General features: G+C 43.5%; 2 protein-coding genes across 2 annotated transcripts; both read left to right on the forward strand.

Moving 5' to 3' along the window:
* Positions 1-1,999: 1,999 nt before the first annotated feature.
* Positions 2,000-4,063, forward strand: her1 (hairy-related 1; the record flags this gene model as incomplete). Its single annotated transcript, XM_083695084.1, has 4 exons — positions 2,000-2,032; positions 2,146-2,241; positions 2,714-2,804; positions 3,264-4,063. 4 exons carry the CDS (start codon positions 2,000-2,002, stop codon positions 4,061-4,063), a joined length of 1,020 nt encoding a protein of 339 aa, XP_083551210.1.
* A 1,080-nt stretch (positions 4,064-5,143) lies between these two features.
* On the forward strand, positions 5,144-10,100 carry mepcea (methylphosphate capping enzyme a). Its single transcript, XM_083697504.1, has 5 exons — positions 5,144-5,399; positions 5,960-7,964; positions 8,100-8,318; positions 8,492-8,615; positions 8,857-10,100. The coding sequence occupies exons 2-5, from the start codon at positions 6,006-6,008 to the stop codon at positions 8,889-8,891; spliced, it is 2,337 nt and encodes a 778-aa protein (XP_083553630.1). The 5' UTR covers positions 5,144-5,399; positions 5,960-6,005; the 3' UTR covers positions 8,892-10,100.
* Positions 10,101-10,637: the final 537 nt, after the last annotated feature.

Genomic DNA, 10,637 nt, shown 5'->3' on the forward strand with positions numbered 1-10,637 from the left:
GTACTAATTCTAACAGGTAATAAACCACAGGCTCAAGTGTGCCTTCTTCTTGGACTAACAGGTTGTGCATAACGTGTGTCTTCCTTCTGCCCCTTTCCCAAGGGAGGGAAGTCAATGACATTTTCCCAGTGTGTCACCTTGCAGTTTGTCATCTTCTACATTTGTATCATATACATTGCATGGTGCCATATGGTACGATTGACATGACCTCTCATCTTATCTGTCATCTCAGGTCAAATGTGGCAAATGTTATGACATAATACTTTAAGGTGTAGTTTCTAAATATATGGGCATCAACTAGGCCTGCGCCGTATGGCGTAATGCATTTCAGAATGTTACCATGTCAAATGGAGTTCCTAAATACATAAAGGTTAAATAGATATTTTATCTTAAGCAAAACTTGTGCTTCAACAATGTGCTTGTGTTATTCAATGTAAAATACGAAGACCGATAGAGGAAATTACCAATGCGGGGATCTAAGGGGATCTAAATGGCGCAGCACTCTCTCTCTCTAATGGTAAACGTGTGTGTGTAGGTTGGATATATATAGACACTGTTTAAAGCACCGAGGGTCAATCCCAATGAGAAACGGGCGCGTAACTGGAGCTTTCACGAACATGTCATTTTCATGAAAGAATTTTAAAAGATTAAAAGAAAACAGACGTTCGAATGTATCTCAAGTTTGGTTTCTCACATTCACACGACTCATTTGTGTATTTCGTGCTGATTAATTGATCTAACACGCCTGTTGGTTACCATGCATGGCAGGCGCGCAAGGTGCGACTGGTGTCATCCGCAAATTGGCACTCACATGGAATGCATACATCATAAAGACAAGTGTGGAGTTGGTGTGATTGTGTTCATTCTGACACTTCTTCTGCTACAGTAATTCTCTGTTCCCACGTGAAAACGAACTTTCCCAACGCACTTATGCCTAAACAAACAATTAGCAACAATTCTGACAATCTGCTCATGTGTTGGAAAACGTTCCATTGAAATACCGTTCATATCTTATCTTAAACAATACAAAACATCTTTCGTTTAATTCAATTATAGACCTACATTTAAACTCCTGGAGTTATATTAATCATAATCTATTAATCATTATGACATATTGTACGAAAGAGATTCCTTTATTAAGGAGAGGAACATACTCTGTACAGAGTGTGTGTGTGTGTGTGTGTGTGTGTGTGTGTGTGTGTGTGTGTGTGTGTGTGTGTGTGTGTGCGCGTGCGTGCGTGCGTGCGAGTGTGCGTGTCTGTGTTGTGTTAGACCTGGGTCATAAAAGGCCAGTGGATGCACTGAGTGTGAATACAACCTCTCAAATGTACCAAATTGGTCTTATATTTACATAGAGAGATAAATGGTTTACAAGTCAATTGCACCCTTAACGACATAAACGCATTATTGCAAATGCCAAATAAAGGTCAGAGGGCTGGACCCATTTAAGCCATCACTTCTAGGCCTACTGTATACTGTGTGTGACCTTATTGAAAGCTTATTGCAAAATATTTTTTGTTGGAAAAAAATAAATCAATGCATGTTTAGGACTGAGCTATGTAACTATGCACCTAACGCTTATTCAAAAATGATAACACTGTAGGCTACATTATATTCCATGTATAAGCATGCATTGATATAATTGACATGCAACTATGACCACTTGTAGATTAATAAAGAACAGTCCCTTCTCCTTAAGTTAAAAGATGTATATTCTCTTTATCATCTAACAAATAATCATCCATTTGGTGCATATCAAGAAGGTATGAGGACCAGAATAACATACGGTCGAGAACGTCATTGGCACCTTTCAACCAATCACTGGCGGTCTGATAGACCTTATAAATAGCGGGCGACCTCAACTGATAATGAACTAATCCTAGTGGTGTGTTGTTGAGACTTTCTTCTCAGTTTACTCGGTCAGATTGGATGAACTGTCTCCTTTTCTTCAAGTCGTCTTATAGTGTACTTTCATCCAGGAAAGTTGGAAGGATCTAAAATGAGTAGGCCTAATCGTCGAGGAATCAAGAGGGTAAATGTAGGGCTTATTGGTTAACTTATCTTTATAGGCTAAATTAGACCTACTTATATTTTGTCGTTGGCTTGGTTTTAGATTTGTTGAAATAACTGAGTTGTTCTCCCAAGGTTCTAAAACCGGTGATTGAAAAGAAGAGGAGAGACAGGATAAATCACCGCCTGGATGAGCTACGGACCATTTTGCTGAACAACACTTCGGACATGGTGAGTTGAGTTTACGACTATGTTTTATAGCTCCCTGTGTAAACTAGCATTATTCACATATAGTGAGATTATTATTGCTTTCGATTATTATCCACCAACTGGAATCTGCTTCTTGTGAGTCCTTTTCTCAGGTGTACATACAAAACTAGTAGTCAGTAGGGTTGTAGTCAGCCGTATTTCACTTAAGGACATTCTCAACTCCTCACTTGTGTGCAAATCAGACCTTTTGGAAATTCCGTTACGCGAAAATTCGAGTTTTTCGCGTGTTCTTAATAGAATCACGAAACTTGCTGTGTAGGAGCAAGATAGATCTCTCGCATTTGTTTGTTTTTTACTGTGGATTTGTCTCGAAGTTATTGGATTTAAGCACAACATTGTTCATTGAAATCATAACTATTTGTTCATTGAAATCATAACTATTTGTTCATTGAAATCATGCATATTCAGTAGTGTTATTCTTTCTCTCTTACAGCGGCTGAGAAATCCGAAGTTGGAAAAAGCAGAGATTTTAGAATTGACTGTCGATTACATACGAAGAAAAACAAATGGGAACGACAGCAAAGGTATCTATCCATCTTAAATGTTCATATATAGGCTAAGCTTGTGTTTATCATATTTCTGTATATATTTGTAAAGCTTTATTTTAGTAGTTTGTGAGGTGCTTCTAACTAGTTGAATTGCTGATATCATGAGTGCTAATAATTTGTTATTCCCCCCCCCTCCTCTCCCCCTTCCACGCACACACACACACACACACACACACACACACACACACACACCAAAATACCCACCATTGGCTTTTGCAAATTGTCTATTCAACCCATTGATTAACATTCTCCTCCTCTCCTTTTTTGTGCTCTATCCATTGTTGCCATTTTCCTCCTTTATCCATGTTATCATGATTATTTCTCTCTTCTTATTATCTTCTCATGCATCCATTTCTGTCATCCTTCTATTCTCTCTCCTCATTTACTCCCTTTTCTCCACTTTCTCTCTCACTTGGCCAAATCCTTTCCTCTCAGCAAATGATATGAAAGACTCACCTGCTACAGTGACTACTGCTGTTAGCTCCCAAAGGACAACCCACATAGTCCCCATACATGAGCAAACACAAACCCCACCCAACCCTATCTATAGCGCAGGTATCAAAGAGTGCATTTCCCGCCTGGGTAACTTCATTGACAGTGTGGACCCCTCCCAGCGAGAGAGCTTTGTCCAGGAGCTAAGGGCTCACCTGGATGCCCACAGTGCAGGCCCTCTGGGGAGGGTGCAGAGCCAGACCTTCCCTGTGGACCTCCAGGTCTGGGGCCCTGCAGCAGAGGGGCCATACTGCCTGGGAAGAGTACAGAACAGGAAGGACAACTCAGTGATGGGACATTGCCGGGCTAGCAGGGAGTCCTCCTTCCCCTTTATCAACACCTCTCTTCCCATGTATCCCAAACCCTTTGTACTCCACCACCCCCACCCGACCCAACCTCACACACACCCATACCCATCTCCCCCTTACTCCCTCTCACCTCCACCCTCCCCCTGTTACTCCAACTTATCGCCACCTCTCACCACCACCTCTCCATACCTCTCCATGCCCTGCCACTTTCCCTTCCCTCCTTCCCCTTCTCAACTTGCATCTGACCCTTTGTCATCCTCATTTCACTCCACATCTCCCCCTGTGGTGCCATTAATGGCAGCTCATCCTCCCCTCATGTCCAGTCCTCCAACCCCTCAACGACCCTCTGGTCCTGCGCTCGATAGCCCAACATGGACTCTGAGGCGGTCGCTATTTCAAATCCAGCCACAGGCTGTATGGAGGCCTTGGCCCTGACATCTTAAGGAGAAGGGTGGGTGAAATCATAACACAATCTGTGCTCATAGAGTGGAGTGTGTTTATGAGAGCTGGCCATCCAGATCATTATGGGACACATTCTGGACAGTATTTGTCTTTCCCATCAGAGTGCGTTTGGTGATGGCCACAATGGTTACAAGAGACATAATGGAAGTTGGGACATTCAAATGGGATATTTTCTGAAAACCTGTCACTGTCACTTTAACAGGCCTGGAAACAGACTTGGATTTCATCTTTTACATTCCTTGACACAGTGGCTATGCTCCAAAGCCAGTGTCTCAGATTCAATCCATCCTAAATTATATGTAAAACATTGTAGATATATGCTATATATTTATTTTCTGTCATGGACAAAGTCTTGTAAATAAATTGAGAATAAAGTTATTATTTTTCTACCTGGTTTCATTCTTAATTTACGGCTTTCTGTACACACAGAACATTTTAAAAGTGTTGCTTATCACAACTGATAGAACGCAATTAGCCTACTTGTTATTTTAAGTTGTTATGACACAATGGTCATTACACAAATTGTGGTTTAGAATGATACATTTTTGTTAAAGTTTAAAAACAGATTAACAATTTTAATCCCTACTTTCAGTGTACACTTTTGCAACAATAACTGCTTGTTATCACTTTTTTGACACTGGATAGAAAACTACAGATCCCAGACAATTTGCGGTTCCCCGCCCTACCACGTGTCATAGAACAAGTTGGGTGGGAGAGTCAATCTACACAACATTACCATTACCTCGATGTAAAATTATTTCAAAATGTGATCCATATAGATCACAGACAGTTTCATAGAATACTATATCGATCAATTCACAAAGAGTGAAATATTAAAGACAAATTGGATTTTAGACAGGCAAATCATTAGGTGCCCATGTGTAGGCGATGTGAAATGGCTCAACCCTACCGCGTTTTTAACTGGTCCATTCCATGAACACTGCCTCAAAATCATAAACGTATTGGTTGCCAGGCCTGCCTGTCTGAGTGTAGGCTCTTAGCGAAGGATAAAACAACCCTAGGAACCTTCCAAGCTGCGTGAGATAGAGCTGTTGAGCTAGAAGTTAGCTTCCAAGTCGACTCTAGTTTAGAGTGTTGAGTAAGCCTACAAACATACACATTTTCACACAGAACAACAGCGCAGTTTGCTTCATTATTTGGAGAGGTATATCTCCCGGATATAAGCAATTTGAACAGTAATAACAGCAAATAACCAAGCTCGGCTCGAAGCTGATGCTGCGGGGACGTCAGTAATTCGGGAGGGAGTGTGGCAGTGACAGTTCAGCTTCACGAGAAGGCGGGGAGAACGGTGAGCCGATGATTGTTGTTGTTGATGACCATACAGTTGCCTACTACTGTACGAGGTAGCATGTTCGTTTTTCTGTCTGGGTCTTGGCAGCTTGTTCCATGCAGAAAGCTTTAATTTTACTAACGCGAATAGGTGGGTTTATGCAAAATATGGACAGTTCTGGCCAGCTAACAGTATTGAGGAAGCGGGTTCACGCATAGCAGGCTTTGAGGAGGTGGGTTCGCTTCTTCAGTGTTTTCATTGTAGCTAGACGTTCACTCAACGTTTGCCACTGTATTTACTTCGGTCAACTCTATCCAGTGGCATTCCTTATACAAATGACACCCACTTATCTGAAGAAAGACTCGTTAGTATAGTAGCTCAGTATTATTATGTTGTAATTTTTAATGTTTTAGTGAGTGTTTGACAAAATAAGTCAAGATTTAAGAAGTGTGACACTTCTTATGAGTTCAGCTGACCCGTTTTGAAGTTGTTTCAGAATAAATATATGTCCAAAGTCAAAACATTGACTAGAGAATCTCATGTCAGATTAATTGATGAATGTGACTTTATGTTTTCAGATCTGCTGTAAGCACCCATGTCAGCATCAGAAGTACTGAATGGAAGATGATAGAGATGTCTGTTGATAAAGAGACTGTTACAACCAGAAATACGAAAGTGGAAACGATACCACCTCTGCAACCCCAGCAACTCTCAGAATGCACTGGAAGCTGCAACAATGCCCCCAAAATGCCAGAGGTCACCCTGGCTAACCCAGACAACGCTGATGGTGCTGCTACCTGCCCCATGCCAGCCAATGTGGCCCAAACGAAGCACACCAGCTCGGGTGACACCCACAACGAGACAGAGAATGTTGGGCAGCAGGCCAGTGTGAGTGAGGATCACCTTAACCCTAAAAATGGCTTACAGCAGCAGCACCACCACCAACAACAACAACAACAACAACAACAACAACAACAGCAGAAACTTACAAAGCGCCGCAGCACAATGAATGTAGGCTTCAAGCATCCACAGTCTGGCAAAAGACGGCGACGAGCCAACTCTGAGAGCGACTCAGTCCTGCCCACTAATTTCCTTCTGGGTGGAAACATCTTCGACCCACTGAACCTCAACAGTCTGCTGGATGAGGAGGTGAACAAGGCGCTGAATGCAGAAACGCCCAAATCCTCTCCCCTGCCAGCCAAGAGTCGCGACCCTGTGGAGATCCTCATTCCCAGGGACATCACTGACCCACTCAACCTCAACAGCGGAGTGGCAGACAGCAGCCTCCTGGTGTCACCCTTGAAGAGTGGCGGCAGGCGGAGACACCGCAACAGACATCATGGAGGAGGTGGAGGTGGAGGGGGAGGGGGAGCTGGGGGGGTGTCAGCCTCCCAGTTTGACCTCTTAGAATCAGAGAGAGGTAGTGAAGTGAACAACAGTTCCTCTTCTTTGCCTAAACTGACTTTAGGTAGTTCTGCATCTGTCTCTCTTCTCGAAGGACCCAGAGTGAGTAGTACACAGTCCAGTGTCACAGTGGACTCCCAGGGCTGTAATGAGATCAACTCCTCCATCTGCAAGGATGAGGCGATTCTGCCTGTATCTGCCCCCCAGGCCCAACCACGTGGCCCAGAGGACTCCTCCACTACCACAGCAGGCGGCTTAAACCAGCTCTCCACCCGGCAGCGCAAACGGAGGCGCAACTCTGGCAAGACAGAGCCCCCTTTGGCCCACTGTACTAATATGGCCAAGCCAGGGACTGAAGATAGTGGCCAAGGCACTGGGGCAGGGAGACACACACAGTCCTTCCACACACCAGTGAGTGGAAGAGCTGGGACAGGGAGCCGGCAACAGCAGCCCCACAATCAGCACAGACAGCAGCCCCACCAACATAAGCAGAAGTTCCAGTATGGGAATTACAACAAGTACTATGGCTACCGCAACCCAGGCTGCAGCGAAGATCCACGGTTACATGTGCTACGCCCAGAGTGGTTTCGGGGTAAAGCAGTGCTGGACCTTGGCTGCAACACGGGGCACCTTACTCTGTGTATTGCTAAGAAGCTGCGCCCTGCCCGCATTTTGGGGCTGGACATTGATGGGGGGCTGGTGCATGCGGCCCGCCAGAACATCAGACACTACCTATCAGAACTGCAGACCCAGGAGGCCCGACTGGGAACGGGGGAGGAGGAGGGAGAGAAGCCCAATAGTCAAGAAAAGGAGAGGAAGGGGGATGAGATGCATTCAGGAAGAGAAACACAGAGAGAGAGACAAAAAATGGACAAACAATGCGAAGGAGAGCTTAGGGCTGAGAATGGAAATGCTGAAAAACTAGTAAAAGGAGGAAGTGCCCCTACTGAGGCTGTAGATGACAACAGGTCCTCACGTCACAAGGGTGGAAAAGGGCAGGACAGAGGGGCTAAGGAGATGGAGAAGAGAGACTCTGGAATGCCCGCTGTTGATCATCTGGCGAGCTGCTCATTCCCTGTCTCCTTGCGTGTCTCTAGGGGCCCCATAGCAGCCCCCCCACTCCCAGAAACCCCCCTTATGCCTCCTGGGAACTTCCCCTCCAATGTCTCCTTTGTCAAGGTAAGTGTGTGTATACCTTTCCCTTTACGTGTCAGCATGTAATATTAATTTATGCTATTAATTGATAAATATGTATGGACATGCATAATGAAAGTTCTACGGAAGGCTTACTTCTCATCACATCTCTCTCCTTAGGGGAACTATGTCCTGGAGAGTGATGCGCTGCTGCTGACCCAACGGCCAGAGTATGACGTAATCCTGTGCTTCAGCGTTACCAAGTGGGTCCACCTGAACTGGGGAGACACCGGCCTCAAGCGCCTCTTCCACAGGGTATACAGACACCTCCGCCCTGGAGGTCGGTTCATCCTGGAGCCACAGCAATGGCCCACCTACAGTAGGAGGAAGAATCTGACGGTAAGAGAGGGTGGGCATAATGCTATAATGAGCCTGTGTAATTAATTTGGTACATTGCATTTAGCCAAAAAGAGGACTCGAACATTTCACACATGGATAGTACAGTATGTGTAGCTGTGCTCAGCAAAGGACCGGCAAAGTTTTTTTGATTTTTTTCTTTCTCACTGTTACAGGATAGCATTTCTAAGAATTACCAAAGCATCCGCCTCAAACCAGACGAGTTCTCCACATATCTGACATCTGAAGTGGGATTCTCCAGCTACGAGTTAATCGGGATTCCCACAAGTTCATCAAGGGGTAAGTCACTGGTTGATGGGAGTGATTTGGAAACTAGTCTTTCATGCCTGACTCTCTGCTCTAGTTTTATTGAGTCTAAATTGCCAATTTCTCAGCCAAGTGGAGCAGACGTTGTGTCGGAAGCGGAAAATAGACTATAGGAAACAAACGTTGATCTCTGATTCTCTCGTGTCTTTCATATGTGTCCTTATTAATTCCGTTCTATTTTATGAAACTCATGGTTTCTTACATTTTCCCACAGGTTTTCAGAGGCCAATCTACTTGTTTCACAAATGACCATTTTCTGCCTGGAGGGTCATCAGGTGTCTTTGAGAAGCCAAAACCACCATGACACACAAAAACAAGAAAATTGACAAGAATCTGCCTTCATCTGCCACCTGCAAGCATGTCCCAAGACCTCAAGCTTTTTAATGTCTGTATGTTTAAGTTGAATTGTTTTGGGGGGGGGGTAAGCAACAAGGAGACTTTATTACTATCTGAAGACTTCTCTTCACACCAAAATCAACTCTGGATGGTAATGAAGAGAGGGAACTGAATCATGACTCTGTAAGCTGTTTGCTCCCTGCACAGGTGTTGTGTTCTGTTTCTTTTACTAATGTTTGTCCTCATGTTCAGCCAAGGACTGTTGTTGTTTAAGATTTTCTGGTTCATCATTATATCAGGGGTAGGGTTTTAACCTCATGGGGAAGCAGAGAACCACATCTAAGCCTTTACATGAAGGTGATTCATATGTAATGTCCGATGGAACTCATCTGCATCTCCTAGAGGATCTGAGTGTGTTCAATTTAGCACTGGTCTACTTACAAACATGTGCCCACACCTAGTTCCTCTGTAGCCTAACTAAGTGACATGGGGTGAGTTTCCCAAAAACATTGTAGCAAACGTGGCACTTTATTTCATTAGACAACCCAGACCCACAGCAGCAAGAGTAACAATTGTAAAAAATGTTTGATGGTCTATCTTCTGTGTGTGAACGAACACATTTCGCCAAATGACGCACTTTACTGTTCTACGAGTGGTGGGCCAGGGTTGTTGAAAGAAGTAAAGTACCACTTTGGCAACAAAGCTCTCTGGAATCTCTCAACCCAGGAAACCTGTCTTTCAAAAGTAGTTTTCAGTGTGACTCTCTGGATTAGTCTTTAGTCTCCTCCTAGTTCTGACTGTGTTCCCTCCAGGCTTCCATCTGCTTGTTGAGATATGTTTCTCTATTGATGGCTGCATCAAGTACCACTGTCAGGTCTATGTGGTCATTTTGAGAGGTTGTGGGCAGATTGAGAGGGTTATCAATGTTTCTATTTTGGCTACAACTGATTTAAGATTGTTATTTTTCTTTTATTATTGTTCATGTTCAGTTGATCTGTTTTTGTTACTGTTTTCTTTCTGTAGGTTCTTGTAATGTGTTGTTTAAACAAATGTTTTCTGCCAACTATGGTAACAACCATACTGTATGTAAACAGAGCCTCAGTTGTTTTCTCAGATTGGATTTTTATTTTTAATCCAGCTCGCTTTAGCCCAAATCTATTCTGAAGTATATATCAAATCTATTCACCCTTTACTTAATTCTTACGCTTTAATACTTTCTTTACTGTCACCAGCAGATAGGCTGATGGTGGACTAGTTTTGATTTTGTTCAAATGTTTGTTTGCTTTAATAAACAAATAATCTGAAACCCGGTCAGTTTTCATTACACAGAGGACACCCAAGTCACAGCAGCCTCGGCAGGTTCTAAACTAAGACAATCTGATTCTCAGGCTCTAATCCAAACCAACCTATTGATTTCAGCAAGATCACATGCCTGGGGTATACTCTGTTGATGCAATAGAGGGCAATAAATGTTACATCATGATAGTACATGGATTGTACTTGTAGACAACAACAATGGTGCCCTTCTATTAATCTTTAATATGTGTGCCAACATTTGAGCTCTTTACCATCTTCAAAGGTTGCAACTATGCCAGCACTAGAGTATTATGTTTCTATTCTCTTGGTACCCTTTGTAGTCTTGATATGTGTGTCTAATGA

This window comes from Argentina silus, assembly GCF_951799395.1.
Source record: "Argentina silus genome assembly, chromosome: 2".
Classification (NCBI taxonomy): domain Eukaryota; kingdom Metazoa; phylum Chordata; class Actinopteri; order Argentiniformes; family Argentinidae; genus Argentina; species Argentina silus.

Coding starts and splice junctions, on each gene's coding strand:
- mepcea (XM_083697504.1), top strand. CDS start 6,006: ATGATAGAGATGTCTGTTGATAAAGAGACTGTTACAACCAGAAATACG. Junction 7,965..8,099: donor CCAATGTCTCCTTTGTCAAG/GTAAGTGTGTGT, acceptor CTCTCTCCTTAG/GGGAACTATGTCCTGGAGAG. Junction 8,616..8,856: donor TCCCACAAGTTCATCAAGGG/GTAAGTCACTGG, acceptor ATTTTCCCACAG/GTTTTCAGAGGCCAATCTAC.